Here is a 17,395-nt window from a genome sequence, read left to right as displayed (position 1 = left end):
CGGGTTCGGATCCTATATAGGGATGGCCGGTTTGCTCACTGGGTGAGCGTGGTGCTGACAGATTGTGGGGAATTTATTAGGCCATGTCTGCTAGTGGAGAATTACAGGAAAAAGTCAGTGCACCTGGTATTACTCACTCTCTTCAGACCCTTTCTCCAGTGCAAAGTCAGATTTGGGTACTGCAATAGATGAAACAGAGCAAGAACCACAAAAGTCCAAACCTATCTAGTTTAGGAAAATGAGAAACTCCAAATGCTCCTGCCCAGTTTGCCAGAGATCTCTACACTGAAGTTTCAGGTACTAGTCAAGAATCAAGTGTCATTCTGCTTTCCTTTGCCATTGTTCTTGTGAAAATACATCAGTCTAAAACCCAGTGAGGAAAAGGTACAGATATGAGTAGGATGGCACTGATTTCTGAAATTCTAGACAGCTCTAGCCAGAATATCATTTTTAAATCTAATAGCAGTCCAAATCCCAAAATAATTTCTAAAAGTTAAGTTATAATCAACAACCTTAAACTTTATTAAAATCTTATGTAACAACATTCTACCCATCAGGTTCTAAAACTTCCCACATGTCTACCTTCTTCTGGAGCAATCATTCTGGTTTCCTTAAACAGAATCCTCCTACACTGCTTCTAAGGATAGTCTTTACTTTTTTAATACTTCCCTTATGTAAATGTCAGGTTGATTTCCTGATTGTAAAATATGGTAGTTTGGCACATAAAAAATTCAACAGAAAGCCCCCAGTAAAGAAACTGAAAATGATCATGTTATCTTTGGGGGCTTCTGAATAGAAGTGATTACTCTTCACTTCGTTATAAGAAATACAGTAAAGCATCACTTTAATACTAACATCACAATATGTTTTAAGCTTTTTAAGAAATAATGCAAAAGGTACTAACTACACAGGCAGAACTCTAGCCCCAGTTGGAGAGCTCAGTGAGGCTCCTGGGCAGACAGGGGACAATATGAGGACACCGGTTACCCAAGAGGTGTGGGAGAAAGATGGAAAAAGGATAAGAAGAGATTAACTCTTCTTTCTACATTACAGCTCTCCTCATTCATGACAATGAGATATGAATGTTATATACTATAACCAAATACCAAGGAAAGCGAAGAGTCAAATGGAAAATATTACTGTATCTGCTTATATGAGAAACTTAAATTTCTATGAAAAATGCTACTCCAGCCATAAAGAAAAACCCTGAGAACAGCACTGGACTATTTTTTAAAAGCCACTCTTTGCAAAACTCCACAACTACTTCTAAAACATTTCTTATTTGGGATATCAGCCTGAAACTGATCCCCACTCACAGCTTCCTATATTTCAAGTAAGTGTATTTCCACTAAGAAGGATGCAGTTCTATTCTATTAAAATGTTGAAGAAAATGCAATCTCAGATGAAATTTTAGTCACTGCAAGTGCTTCCTTTGACTTCAGGGCAAGGGAACAGTTCTAGGGGAATGACAAATGTGAAAGCCAGATCAATTTCATGGTCTTTTTATAAGTAAGGAGACATAAATAATAAATAACAGAGAGAGAAGTAACAGCCAACATGTGTGTGGTGACAGGATATGAAGCTAAATGTGCTAACTGCAATCACAATGGAAGACAGTGATGTGATTCTAAGGATTAATTAACACCACCTGATCATAAGCAACGCCTGGACACGATGCTAAATGTATAGAATCCCAAGCCCCACTCCACATCTACTTACTGAATCAAAATCAAAAAAACCTGGAATCCTCATTTTTAGTAAGTGCTCCAAGAGAGCTTTATTCAGGAAGCACAGGACTCCAGCTCAACTAAAAGGTCTGGACCCCATCAAATCAGTTTGGACTACATGTAATTACCCAGACGTGCCAGGCCCTCTCATCTCTGGCCCTTTGGAAGTGCTACTGCTCCAGCCTTCCTTCACCACCTCATCAGACTGACTCAGCCCAGACATTGCTTCTCCTAGATCCTCCTGCATCCACATGCTTCCCGCATCCTGGCTCCGACTGCTCTATCATTACTTCTTTCCATCTCCAGGAAGTTAGGCTCCATGAAGGCAGAAACCATTTGTTGTTATTCCTCACTACTGTACTCGTATGCCTAAAACCAGGACATAATAAAACTAGCAGCTGAAACACGTATTTAGTGAATAAATAAGTGAAAATTAAGAAGGTCTGTGTTGCTGGTACAAAAAACTGATCTGTTTTCTCCCAAAAATAAAGTCAAAAGGTTAGACAAACTATAGATAAAATTTTGGAAATTTTAAGTGGGAAAGCCAATTCCTTGTTCCGTGTACAACATGTCTATGCTTTTAGCTTCCTTCAGGTAGGGCAGAGGATTTCAAACTGGGTTCCAAGGAGCCACAGATTTGGTGAGGTGCTCAGCAAGCCAATGGAGACGCAAGGAAGTAAATGTATTTTGCTGAAAAAGGAATCTAAATGGGGAGAAGAGGGATGGGGGAGAGAAGACAGAGAAAGGGCAGAAGAGTTTACCAACCTGGTAGATATAAGTATAATAACATTTCTGAATTAACTGAAAACTTTAACAAGCATTTCTAATAAGAAAAAATTTTTCAAAATAATATTAGTCCAAATAAGTAACATAAATGACCTCCTTATTTTTTTCTCGGCAGTAGGAATAAGTTTCTGGGGAATGGAATTCAGCCAGAGGTCCCAACGGAGAGGAAGGTACAGATAAAAACAAGACCACTGAAGGGTGACTCCCTCCCTCATGGGTGAAGTACTAAGAAAAAGTTCCCCAAGGAGAAATGGTGGGGACACACAGCTGACTCCACCTAGACTCAGATTTAAATTTATCTGGATTTCACAGAAAAAAATAAGAGCAAGCAAAGAAAGTGATAACCAAATGGATTGGATTTCACAAAAATTGATTATACAAAATGACAAAGTCGAATTTGTCGAGTTAAAAAAAATAATACTAAAAATACCATATATTTCACAAAGGAGGTACTCTAAAACATTCTAATATTCTTGTATTACTTTGAACAAAGTTATAAATATTGATAAATTTTGGACTTCATTTTAATTGTTGTTAAAATTTCTAGGATAACCACAGAAAGAATAGAAAAAGAATATATGAGGGTACTTCAAAAAGTTCATGCAATGATTCATATTATCTTTTAATTCTATTTTTCCAAAAACTTTTTGAAGTATCCTTGTATAACTCACAAACAAGTAGAGGGAAAAAGTGGAATGGAAGAAAGGTCAATTCATTAAGAGAAGGCAACAAAGGAAGAAAAAAAACAAAGAAAGGACAAAACTAAAGCACAAAATAAGATGAAAAAATAAAATATACCGGCATTTGTTAAAAAAGTAAAACAGAATAAACGAGGCATAGATTGTCACTTTTTTTAAAATAATCAAACTTATGCTATTTACAGGAGACATAAAACATAAGGATTCAGAAAATTTTAAAGTAAAAGATTGAAAAAATATATATTGTACTAGGCGTACTTACCAAAGGAAAGCTAGTATAGCTATATTAATATACAACAAAATAGACTTTCAAGCAAAAGTATCACTAGGGAAAAAAGGGTACCTATATAATGACAAAGATTCAATTTCCTAAGTGGACAACACTTGAAAGGTGTATGCATCTAAGAACTACAGCTTCAAAACACCAACAGAATTGTAGGGAAAAAATTTTAAATCCACAATCAAAGCAGAGATTTTTAACATCTTTCAGCAATTAAGATCAAACAATCAAATGACTAAGGACAAAAGAGATTTTAAGAAAATATGCAACAAGCTTGATCTAAATAATGCAGAACACATAGATATTATTTTTAAGCACTCATGGAATATTTAGAAAAATATAGAATATAAAATAGCAACAAATTCAAAGATTCTAGATCATCCCTCATTTCCTGACCCATAACCTAATAAAAATTGTTTAATTAAAGCATTGGCAAGTTTAAAAGAATACTTGTAAATAATTCATAATTGAAGTAACACAAAGAATTGATCATGAAAATAGTATATATCAGAACACCTGGGATATTAAAAAAAAAATCACAGTAAAGTTTACTCTTAAATGCTTACAGAAGAAAGGGGAAAAGTCTGAAAATAATGGCTTTTTAATCTAACATAAGAAGTTAGAAAAAGAACAATAGAATTTCCTAAAATAGAAAGAAGAAAATAATATAACAGCACAAAATAATGAGGTAGAAAACAAAGATACATAGAGAGGACCAATAAAGTCAAAAGTCAGTCCCTTGAAAAGACTAATAAAATTGGGCCGGCCCGGTGGTGCACTGGATAGTGCGCTGCTTGGGAAGCGCGGTGGCGCTCCCGCCCGAGGGTTCGGATCCCACATACAGACCGGTTCCCGCTCACTGGCTGAGCGAGGCGCGGGAGCAACACCGAGGGTTGCGATCCCATTGCCGGTCCCCGGTCCGGTACGGGGGCAACACTGAGGGTTGCGATCCGTTGCCGGACACAGAGAAAGACAAAAGACAAAAAATAAAAATAAAAATAAAAAAATAAAAGACTAATAAAATTGGCAAACTTTAGAAAAGAAAAAATAAAATCAGAATCTCTGAGCACAGAGGCCTGAAATCAAGTATTTTGTAGCATCAACTAGAGCTTGTACTTTAGCTCCAGAGTTGAGGACTACTGTGCTAACCTGCTACCCTTCATTTTTCTTAGTAATTTCATACCATGTAAAAATCATAAACTATCAAATTATTTCTATGAAATTTATTCCATTCTTCCTTTACTAAATACTTATCATGTTACTAAGGGCTACTGTGATGAACAAATGTGATCCTTATTCTCATGGTGCTTAGTGTCTAAAAGAGAAATATTAAACAAAGAAAGAATAAACTAATTTTATCACCATAATAAGAAATTAAAAGATACTGCCTAAAAACATAAAGACTTAATGATGTTATATGAAGATACCATAATAAAGGTAACACAAGATAAAAAAATGCAAACTATCTAAATTATTAAGTTATTACGACTGCTTTCATGCTACAATAGCAGAGTTGAGTAGCTGTGACAGAGAACTCATCATAGAGCCTGCAAATCCTAATATATCTACTTTCTGGCCCTTTAAGAAGATGGCTGGCCACAGCTCTATACTAAGAGAGTAAAGGAGAAATGTATTCATCTCAAGGGAAGCAGAAAACATTTGAAAAAGTTCAATACTCATTCATGATTTAAGAAAATAATGATAATAACTCCTGCAAACTAAGACACAGAAGTTCCTTAACCTGATAAAAGGTAGAACACCTGCAGCAAACATCATTCCTAGCAGTGAAATATTAGAACCATTCCCATTAAAGTCAAAAACGAGACAAAAATGCCTGCTCTCCTCCCTGCTCTTCAATATATCTGAGGCCCTAACCAGTACAAAGTCAAGAAAGAAGAAAAGGATTACAAAAGGAAGAGTGAAAATTGTCTTTTAAATGGTATAGGAGCTCCGGTCAAGATGGCAGAACAGACAGTTCCCAGCATCACTCTCTCCCACAGATCAACCAATTTACAACTATAAAAATGTAACAACAGCCAAGCTGAGGCCACTGGAGCTCAGGGGAAGAGAAGGAGAGACCTATGGAACTCATGAAGGGGGAGAATCCATGATGAGAGAAAGAAAAAACTGCTCAGAGCATTTTGTGCCGTAGCTGCTTTAAGGCTGGAACTGCTGAGTGCATGGAGCAGGAGCCAGCAAAAGCTACAGCTGTGCCCTGCGGATGGAGTTGTTTGGAGGTGACAGGGGAGAAGAGGGCCTTGGTGGCCTTCAGGACAGCAAGACTCCTAACAGGGTTCCGATGGACCCACGAAGGAGTGAGGACCCAGAACAGCTGAAAAAGGGGAGCCATTCAGAGGCCAGCGAGTCATCACAAGGGACTGGCACAGGGCCCGTCCCATGGGAAGTGTTTGGAGCACAGGCAGTGGTGGAGATGGGCCTACTGGGAGAACACTGGGATACAGCAAAGACAGCCAATCCACCCTCCAATCAGCACAGGACCACTCAGAAGAAACTAGTTGGGAATGCAGAATTTAATGGGATACAGTTTGATGAAAAGATTCAGGCCCAGATCTGAGTTTCTACACAACCCAGCTGCACCAGGTCCCTGCAGAGCTGGTAGTATCTATAAGGTCAACCATTGTAACCTGTGCTGCACAAAAAGTCTTCCTAGTGAAGCAGCAGCAAAGCAACAATTTAGCTCAACCACAGAGCTCAAGTACTACTTCCCACAGGAAGTTCCTCAGTTTTAGAAGTAAGCAAAGGACAAAAAATTAGTTCCAGCGCAGGCACACCACCAGTGCCTCAGAACCCACCAGTGGCCCTGAGGCTTGGAGCCAGGGACCAGACCACCCACCCACAACCACGCACATTGCCAGCACCTCAGGGTCTGCCCAGGAACATGAGGCTTGGAGCCAGGGACTGACCCTCCACCCACATGCACGCACACCACCAGCACCTCGGAGCCCCGTCTGGAGACCCAGGGCATGGAGCTAAGGACCGGACCCCCCACCCACAACCAGGCACACTACCAGAGCCAAGGAGCATGCCAAAAACATCACCTCCATGTGGGTGGCCCACCACAGCCATAACAGTAACCACGGCTGCTACAAAAGTGGCTAGATGTCACAACCACCATGCAGATGGTCCGCCAGCCACTGGAGTGCATTGACATAAGGAGAGTCACCAGCAGAGACCAAAGGAAAGAATAAGATGTCTCTTTCCACAAAGCTCATTCCAGAATGACAGAAGAAGCATCTGCTCTATGATAATATTGGAGGGCCTGAACACATCTTTCGGCATTGGACAGATCACCTAGGCAACAAATCAACAGAATAACCATTACTCTTTCAGAGGGAGAGAAGAACTCTAGGATTATCAGTGGTGGGAGGAGGGAGGGAGAGGGGGATAGGGAGAGATTGGACAAGGGGCATAAAGAATAAGTACAATTTATAACAATATACATACTAGTAATACTGATTTGATCAACATATGTCAACACTGAATTCCAAAAATATGTATAATCAATTATGATTCAATAATAAATAAATAAATAAATAAAATGGTATAGTTACCAACCTAAGCAGAAATCTATAAACTAACCATTAAGGCTAATAAAAGAGTTGAGAAAGCATATTAGATTCAAAATTGACATAATAAAATCAACCCAACACCTGGATGATACAGCCAAGTAATAAGGCTGGGAAAAGGTGTTTTGGCATCTATAGAAGATAATTTTGCTGGAGTTTTGGTGCTGTTGGAAATGATTGAGTGGGGCTTCCACCAGCAGATATCATCACCACTCAAGAAGCCATACTCACCAAACATCTCCAGTTTGTCACAGAGAATAATTTACATGAGGTTCATGTGTTGGAGTGATAACATTCAATAAGCAATCAACCCAATTCTTTAAGAACTACTTCAAATATCTACCCCAGACACTCGCACTCACACACTCATGTTTATTTACTGAACGCACCACAGGGACTTCTTAGTTTCAGGAATTATTGTGTTTATTTATTTGGTTTCCTATTTTGTCTGCTTCCCCCTACTGAAACCGTAAGCCTCAAGAATGAAGTTAGACACAGTGTTTCTTTTTCTCCCCTGCAACGCTAGCACCTAAAATACTGCCTGGAACATTGCTGCTTCTCAATAAATATGCTAAAAGTTGAATGGAAAAGATTACCCCTATGCAAAGTCTTGAAGAGTAGTGTATTAGTCTCTGTTGCTTATAACAAAACACCTGAAATTGGACAATTTATTTATTTATTTATTTATTTTCCCTTTTTGTCTTTTTTCGTGTCCGGCAACGGATCGCAACCCTCAGTGTCGCGCCCGCACCGGACCGACTGTTTTTGTTTTTAATGGAGGGTTAACAGGAGGATTCTGAAAAGAGTGTGGCTTTCATATACTCTGCAATGTAAACAGTAGTAAAATAATAAAAGCTGTCGTATCTCAGCACCATGCCTCTGAGGACCCAGGGCATCCTGCCAAGAAGGAAGAGTTCCTCCACACTGCAGAGCACTCTTCCTAGCAGGGTCTGTCTGGAGTAGACCATGTTCCAACAGATGCTTCTTGGCACTCCAGGGCTGGAGTTGGATTATGCTCCACCTCAGCCCCTTCTACTGTAGCAGTGCACCACCGGGCCGGCCCGACAATTTATAAAGAAAACAAAATTTATTGTTTATAGTTTCAGAGGCCAGGAAGTCCAATGTCCAGGAAACACATTTGGTGAAGGTCTTGATGGTGGCAACAGTGACCCAAGGGTCTCACATAGCAGAAAATGGCAGAGCAGAGAGGTACTAACCTCTAATGTGCTCTTCTTTTAAAACCCTCAGAATCATGCCCCTGACCACTATTATTAGTCTCTTCACTACGGCATGGTCCTACAATCTAATCGAATCTTTAAGGCCCCATCTTTCAATTACCATAATAGGATTCTCCCCCCCTCTTTACACTGTCACAGTGGGAGCTAAGTTTTGGGGGCAGATTCAACCCAAGGCAGGTAGGTAGGAACAGTTTGTCAGATAGTGGAGGCAACAGCATTAGCAAAGGCACAAAGATATAAAACATGATCTATCTGCAAAAAAGCAAATTCAGTATTGTTGGGAAATGACACACAAGGTATGTGATGGAAATTGGGAACTTGTGAATTGAATAAAAAAAGAGGCCAGAAGGGCCTTGTCCGGCATGCCTTGGAGTTGGGGCTTTCTCATGAAAGTGACAAGAAGTAACTAAAGAGATTTAAGCTAAGAAGTAACAGATCTATACCATTCGATTTGGCAGCTGATCATAGATAGCAGATTTTAAAGGGTCAAGACTGAAAGAAGAGATCAGAAACTTATAGTTCAGAAAAGTAACAATGTTAAAAATATTAATGATAAACATAGTTAACCATGTTAAGTATTTACTATTCTGTGCCAAGCACTATGCTAAGTGCTTTCCTCACATTATCTCATTCAATCTTCACAATAATTCTATGAAGTTGGTACTATTCCCATTTTATGAATGAGGAAACTGAAGCACAGAGTGATTAAGCAACTTACCTAAAATTACACAGCCAGTAAGTGAGGGAGCCAAGATCCGAGCTAGGCAGTCTAGGTGGAACAGATGGGACCCAAGACTCATTTATGAAGTAAAACTCAGCTGCACTTGGTGACTTCTTTGGAGGTAGATGGTGAGGTGGGAGGGAAGTGACTCCAAGGTGCCTGGCTTGAATGACTAGCAATTAGAGACTCAGAACTACAGAAGTCCTTAAAGATCACCCAGTCTGGCTGCCTACCCAATGCCAAAATTTCTTCTCTACCATCTCTAACAAATAATTACCCAGCCTATGCTTGATAGAACAACATAGATCTGAGCTGAGTCACACTGTCTCCCATTACTAAGACTCTAAAGATCTAAAATATGTTAAGAGTTGGAAGGGCCTTCTGAGATGTCATCCACTGATTTTCATACTGTCATATGCAGAATTATAGAATTCTGTAAGTACCTCAGGGGTCATCTCAAGCTGGCCTCTGCCTCCCCTCTCCTGCTTCAAATAAGCAGTACCCAATTTTATAACACTCGTGTTGAGGATCTTTGTACAATTTCGTTTAGAAAAAAAGAGTACAATGCTTTTAAAAGATTTCATAATCACTGGTCCAGACCAATACTCCATTTCATGGCAAAGGAATTTGAGGTCCAGCAAGATTGAGTTGGTCAAGGTCATACAGTCAAGGTCACATAGACAAGTAATTGCAGAGCAAAACAATCTCTTAAATACTGGAAACCACCCCACTCCTCCTAGCCATTTTTTCTCTTTGTTCAAGTTTTATATAAGAATATAATTTTTAACAGAAGCTTTAAAATTGTATAGTAAAGTAACATACCAAAGTATACTTCATTCTTTTTAGTTTTTCTGATATCTCTAGGTGTGGTCCTAACACTTAGTCCTCTCTACCTTAGAATCAGTATCTACTGGAAGGTAATTTATATAAGTATTAACAGTAATTATTTATCATGATCTGCAAACTCATGGCAACAATAGATTCACAGAAAGAGGTCTAAATTAACTGGCATGACTGAAAATCACAGATATTCTAGGTAACATTCTGCCTTATTACTTATGACCTTGCTTAAGAAAACAATCCAAGTCAATTCAACCAAAATATATGCTCTGGATTGGAGTTCTCCAACTTTAAGATTCTTTAATTCCCATTCTCCCCTCTCTAAAGCTTATAACTTGTAACTGATTAACACTATGATTTGATCAGAAAAAAGAAGCATTCCTGCATATACAGACAAGGATTACAGAAGCACGCAAGACTCACGCATTTCTATGAACAGCTGCCTCTTCTCTGCCATGGTCTTCCGCTTGTTCCCACTTTCCTCGATCATCCTAGAGACAAAGAAAGATACAATAAACCATGGTGTAATTTGACAATTCAACCAAGTGCTAATCATTCTACTGTGAAGTGGTGCAAGAAACCAAGTTGTATATACACGTTTTCAGACAGTATCAGTAAAATTGAAGTGGAAACCTGATACCAAAAAATAAAAAAGATAAACCATTATCCCTTTATTTGAGAGCTACTAAAATATAAAAATCAGTACTTAAATGAGCTCGTATATATACTTGCTTCCTGTGCTGAAAATATCAGGCTGTCTTATTTCCAATTTTAATTATTTTCTCTGCAGAGTCCTGGATTAGTTGATACAGTTTTATACATATAAACATGTCACTAAATATAATTTAGAAATAAATATAATGAAAGGCTGCAATAAAGAACATAAGAATAGGGCTGGCTGGTTAGCTCAGTTGGTTAGAGTGTGATGTTATAACACAAAGGTCAAAGGTTTGGGTCCCTGTACCAGCCAGCTGGGGAAAAAAAAAATAAGAATAGTTATACATAAAAATATAAGTTAAATCTTCTATTATTTTATTAAACAATATTAAACAAAAAGGTATTCATCCTCAAACTCAAAGAGCTCCGAAATGTAACTTTTCTATCACAAGGTAATAGCAGTTTACATTGACAGACTTAGGCTACACCTGTCACTTTGTTAAAACTTTTTATATGCATTATCTCATTTAATCATCACAAAAACTGTGCTGTTATTATTATTATCCCCATTTTATAGACTAGGAAACAGATGTCTAGAAAAGAACACTAACTTGCTCAAAGGCATACAACTCAGAAGTGGTAAAGTGGAACCCCAATCCTTTTGTTAAACTTCTTTTTTTTTTTTTTTTTTCCTTTTTGTCTTTTTTCTTTTTCTTTTTTTTTTTTTTTTTTTTTCCTTTTTTTTTTTTTTTTTTTTTCCTTTTTTTTTTTTTTTTTTTTTCCTTTTTTTTTTTTTTTTTTTTTCCTTTTTTTTTTTTTTTTTTTTTCCTTTTTTTTTTTTTTTTTTTTTCCTTTTTTTTTTTTTTTTTTTTTCCTTTTTTTTTTTTTTTTTTTTTCCTTTTTTTTTTTTTTTTTTTTTCCTTTTTTTTTTTTTTTTTTTTTCCTTTTTTTTTTTTTTTTTTTTTCCTTTTTTTTTTTTTTTTTTTTTCCTTTTTTTTTTTTTTTTTTTTTCCTTTTTTTTTTTTTTTTTTTTTCCTTTTTTTTTTTTTTTTTTTTTCCTTTTTTTTTTTTTTTTTTTTTCCTTTTTTTTTTTTTTTTTTTTTCCTTTTTGTCTTTTTTCTTTTTCTTTTTTTTTTTTTTTTGTCTTATGTCTTTTTCCGTGTCCGGCAACGGATCGCAACCCTCAGTGTCGCCCCCGCCCCGGACCGGGGACTGGCTACGGGATCGCAACCCTCGGTGTTGCGCCCGCACCTCACTCAGCCAGTGAGCGGCCCGTCTGTATGTGGGATCTGAACCCTCAGCGGGAGTGCTGCCGCGCTCCCAAGCGGCGCACTGTAGCAGTGCGCCACCGGGCCGGCCCCTTTTGTTAAACTTCTTACGTAATTATTGCTTGTAGATTTATATTTTCAGATCTCTATGCCTAAAAAGCTAGAACACAAATAGTCCATTACATGGACTCTACTGATGCAAAATTTGTAACAATTTCAGCTGAAGTTTGCCTTACTCCATAAAGAAAAAATATCTAGACAAACAGCATAAGCTAAATAATTTCCCCACGTAGACTAAACTGCTGTAAGTCATTCTCAGATATGTAGAATCGCAAACTAAATGATGACTACAAGAATTACAGATCCATTAAAGCAAGTTGCCTGGTTATAAAAAGTTTAGTTATAACATATCCTAAAGAAAACAGAAAGTGTAAATATATTCCTTAACATTCCACAACTATTATTTTGATCATTAAGACTCTCTCCTAGATCACTGAAATGTTATGAAGTAGGCGTCAACAAAAATGTTGCTTACTTAATTTGCCCTCAAGACAAAAGAATTTTAAATACAAAGGAAGCCAAAGAAAATGCAACCAGAAGCAGCAAAAATCTAATAAAATCTAAGTCCTAGAGAAAAAACAGGAATTGGTACCAGTAGTCTATAATTAGAAAGAAAAAAATACACTGTATTCAAACGTTTGCTCCATCCTCTCCAATCTTGGTCTCTCACTAGGTAATTCAAATTTAAATGCTAAACACAGATTAAAATAGGGAATATTATAATGTCCTTTATAATATAACTCATTTATTATATCCTTTCTCTACTTTTACTATTCTTTTATATCACTTTTTTTAAAAGTAGTGATAAGAATTCCTGAAGATCCCTAGGTTCTTCATGACAATTTTCTAAATTTTGTTTTCATTTCCAGATTAATATCGGAAAAAATTAATATAAATATATTTCAGATCATCTGGATGACCACTATACTACAAGTACTGCCATGCAAGTTCAGGTTCCACATGTGCTTGTGTAATTATTTGTGGCACCGGTGTCAGGAGATCACCTAAAGCAGGGGTTGGCGAACTATAGAAACTATACTACCTCGGGCCAGATCTGATCTGCTACCTGTTTCTGCAAATAAGGGTTTACTGGAACATAGTCACACCCATTCATTTATGTATTGTCTATGGCTGCTTTCGTGTTACGACGGCAGATGTGAGTAGCTGCAACAGAAAGCATTTGGCCTGCAAAGTCTAAAGTACTTCCTATTTCACCCTTTAAGAAAAGCTTGCCAACCCCACTTAAGCAATAGTGATTAATATTGCATTACTATACCTGTTTGGCTGCAATTAAATGAACATGTCCCCACTGTCAAAATGACAGCAATCATCCCACATGGGTTTGAGTGCCAGCTCCATTACTGGAAATCTATCCTTGGGGAAGTGCATTAATCACTCTAAGATTCATTTCTCATTGGTAAAATGGCATAAAGATTATACATACTTCATTAATCACTCATTTGACAAGTATTTATTGAGTAACTCTTATGTGGCAGACTTAGCTAGAGGTACTAGGAATACTGCAGTGAATAAAACACAAAGTCCTCAACTTCATGTAGCTTACATTCTTGTGGGAAGATTAAACGTAGCAGTTCGTTTTGACAGTGCCTGGCTTAAGGTAAGCACAGGTCAAATGGGAGCTTCTATTCTTACTCTTATTACAATTTTTACTATTACTATTACTACTACTACTACTACACAAGTAGTTTATAAATCTAGTGGGGAGAATCTCATTAATAATTAATGATAGGTGTAAAAAAATAAAAAATAATTAATGATAGGTGTTATTTGATTTGATGCATTTTCTTTTTAAGAAGGTCTTATAGACTTTCTGAAATTAATAAAGCACAAAGCAGAGACTTTAGAAATTTAATTATCTAAACTGACACATTAATAATGGTATCTTGAATTCATGCAGACAATTATTACAAACCTGAATCAAACAACACATAAAATTTGAGCAGATATCTCACCAAAGGAGGTGAATAAGCATTTAAAAAGATACTCAACATCATATGTCATTAGGGAATTGAAAACTAAAACAAGGAGAACACCACTACACACCTACTAGAATGACCAAAACCCAGAACATTAACACCAAATGCTGGGGAGTATGTAGAGCAACAGAACTCTCATTCATTGCTGGTGGGAATGCAAAATGGTATAATCACTTTGGAAGACTGGTGGTTTCTTACATAACTAAACATTCGCTTGCAATATGATCCTGCAATCATACTCCTTGGTATTTACCCAAAGGAACTGAAAACGTACGTCCACACAAAAACCTGCACACAGATGTTTACAGCTGCTGTACTCATAATTGCCAAAACTTGGATGCAACAAAGGTGTCCTTCAGCAGGCAAATGGATCAACTGGGGTATACCCAAACAATGGAATATTATTCAGCACTAAAAAGAAACGAGCTATCAAGCCATGAAAAGACTAGATGAACCTTAAATGGATGCTACTAAGTGGAAGAAGCCAATATGAAAAGGCTACACACCATATAGTTCCAACTACGTGACATTCTGAAAAAGGCAAAACTATGGAGACACTGAAAAGATCAGTGGTTGCTTAGGGGGAGAGGATGGTTTATAGGTGAAGCACAGAGGACTTTTAGGGCAGTGAAATCACTCTGTATGATACTATAATGGGGGATGCATGTCATTATATGTTTGTCCAAACCCACAGAATGTACAACTCCAAGGGTGAACTCTAATATAAACTATGGACTTCTGGTGATAATGATGTGTCAGTGTAGGTTCATAGGTTGTAACAAACATACCCACACAGGTGGAGAATACTGGTAATGGGAAGACTGTGCATGTGTGGGGGTAGGGGACCTATGGGAAATCTCTGTACCTTCCACTTAATTTTGCTGTGAACCTAAAACTGCTCTAAAAAATAAAGCCTATTTAAAGAAAAAAATCACCTACAAGGCTTATTAAAACACATATTAAGGGGACCCATTCCAGAATTTCTGTTCAGTATGTCTGGAGTGGACCTGAGAATCTGCATTTGTAATAAGTTTCAATTGGTGCTGATGCTGCTGGTCTGGGAACCATGCTTTGAGAACCAATGGTCTAGACCTGTTCCTACGCCGTCCTGCCTCCCTCATTCCCTTACAGATTTCACCTGAGAGCACAACCTCAATAAATTACTTACACAAGAATCCCCATCAGGCTCCACTTCTAAGGAATCAAACCTAAAACACAGTATGATCAAAACTTTAAAAGACAGACATAACACATGCGTGTTTTCATATGCTTGGACATACAGAGAGGAAACTCTGAAAGAATACACAAGAAATTGTTCACAGGGTTCTCTTTCAGGCTCAGTAAACTAGGATTGGGGTACGGGAAGAGGGCAGACATGGAAATACTCATTTGCCACTTCAGACCTTCCTAACAAACCTCTCATTTTTTCTCTTAACTCCCTTCAGTATCTTCCCTTCAATTCCTTCTACTAGATTTCTTTTCTTTTTTTTTTTTTAATTCTTCTTCCATGTTTACCATTCTCCACTTTAATCACCACATCCTACCAGGTAGATATAATGCCCATTTTACAAGTGAGGAAACAAAAGCTCAGCAAAGACAATTAACTTATTCCAGATCATACGTGCTGATCAGTGGCAGAGCCAAGAGATAAGCCAGTTGGACCCAATTCCAAAGCCCACGCTCTTTCCATCAGACATTGGAAATGAACATTGCTTCCATTTTAAAGTAATATAGCTCCCTGCTCACAAAATACATTCTTGAATTACTCTGAGTTCCTGTCATGACACCATCACCATTAGAAATTGATCTAATTCTCAACCAGGGACAGTTTTGCCCTCATGGGACATTCAGCAGTATCTAGAGACATTTTTGGTTCTTGCAAGTGGGAGGGTGCTACTGGCATATAGTAGACAGAGGTCGGGGATATCCTGCAATTCACAGGACAGTTCCCACAACAAAGAATTAACCAGTCCAAAATATCAATATTGCTGAGGTTGAGAAAACGCGCGAGAGACAGTTTAATGGAATTCCAAATACAGTAAAAATTTAAAAGCAGCCAGTATTAAACGTAGCCACTTGTTCAATATGGTATTCAACTGCAAAAGAACTGGTGCCCTGTATTCTAACTATGGTTTTCTTTAGCCTTGTAACTCACATTGTCACTTAATTTCTGTATTTCAAGTTCAACATCTGTCAAATTGACATGAGGAGGATACCTTTGGGAAGCAATACGGAATAACAAAAAGTCAGTTAAACTCAATTTCAAATACTAGCTCCTTCACTTGCACTTTGGATAAATTATTTAACCCTTCTGAGTCTCAGATTCATCACCTATAAAACTATGATGATCACAAGTACCTTTCTCAGAGAACTGTTGTGAGGACTCACAGCAAATGCCTAGAACAATGCCCAGCACTTAGTCAAGTGCCCCCCAAGTGTTAATATTGCCCAGCACACCAAACCAACATTACAGAAAAATTTGTTACTCAACGGCAGCCACAACACTGACATTATCTGTTGACTTGATAGATACAGTAGATCCTGCCTTTATTCCATTACTCAAGCTACTTCAATGCATAACTATTTGTCAGCATCTGCATTTATTTGCCTGAAGGCAGACTGTGTTAAAAATGAGGCCCAAGTTCTGATTGTGAAAGTAGGAAAATTACAAAGAAGACTGAATTCGTATTCTGGCCAAGATCTCCTGAAGCCTCTAGGCCTGAAGTGGCTCTCTTCTTGCTACAAGATGGAGGTTTCCTAGCCTCAAGACTATGCGAAGACCTCATCTGAGATGCTTGCCTCAGAAGATGCTTACCTTCCTCAAGATCTGTCCCTACCTCCCACACTGCTTCTAAGCTAATGACAAGGGTCAAGTCTTGGCACTGGCAGAATAGAGACGCACTGTCCCTGCTGTGGATAGAAAGGACTGAGTCACTAAAACAGCTGCTGGCCTTGGCAATATGTATGGGCAGAACTGGAAGAACATACCTGGGAATGGATCTTGAGAGTGCTGAACGTGGGGGACAAGTATAAGGCTGGTAAGGAAAAGCTTCTTGATATGGGGGTACTCTCCCATGACTCAGGGTTTAATGTCTGAAAAGTACACCTGGAGCCAGTCCTAAGGTGCTAATAAGATGGTTCATTTAAGACTGAAATAAGTTTTTTTAATGATGACTTATAGAAAATGAATTGGAGGGGCCGGCCCGGTGGCGCACTGCTACAGTGCGCCGCTTGGGAGTGCGGCGGCACTCCCGCCGAGGGTTCGGATCCCACATACAGACCAGTTCCTGCTCACTGGCTGAGCAAGGTGCGGGCGCGACGCCGAGGGTTGCGATCCCGTTGCCGGTCCCGGTCCGGTACGGGCGCGACACTGAGGGTTGCAATCCGTTGCCGGACACACAAAAAAAAAAAAGACAAAAAAAAAAGAAAATGAATTGGAGATGCTGGAACTGCACAGCAGGATATTAAGGAAGTGGTAAAAAGGGTGCCCTCCTCCCCCGTATCTCCTAACCTTTACCAATTCTGTGTATACTAAA

General features: G+C 38.2%; 1 protein-coding gene across 1 annotated transcript in view; it reads right to left on the bottom strand.

Moving 5' to 3' along the window:
- LOC103605019 (dystrobrevin beta-like) overlaps window positions 1-10,367 on the bottom strand; it is a 74,540-nt gene extending 64,173 nt beyond the window's left edge. Inside the window, exon 1 of the mRNA XM_008589600.1 lies at window positions 10,301-10,367. Within this exon, the coding sequence (XP_008587822.1) occupies window positions 10,301-10,367 (67 nt within the window). The remainder of the gene's footprint in view (window positions 1-10,300) is intronic.
- Window positions 10,368-17,395: the final 7,028 nt, after the last annotated feature.

This window comes from Galeopterus variegatus, unplaced genomic scaffold, assembly GCF_000696425.1.
Source record: "Galeopterus variegatus unplaced genomic scaffold, G_variegatus-3.0.2 Scaffold5548, whole genome shotgun sequence".
Taxonomy (NCBI): domain Eukaryota; kingdom Metazoa; phylum Chordata; class Mammalia; order Dermoptera; family Cynocephalidae; genus Galeopterus; species Galeopterus variegatus.
Note: the sequence above shows the minus strand (reverse complement) of the source record. Positions and strands in the feature narration are given on the sequence as shown.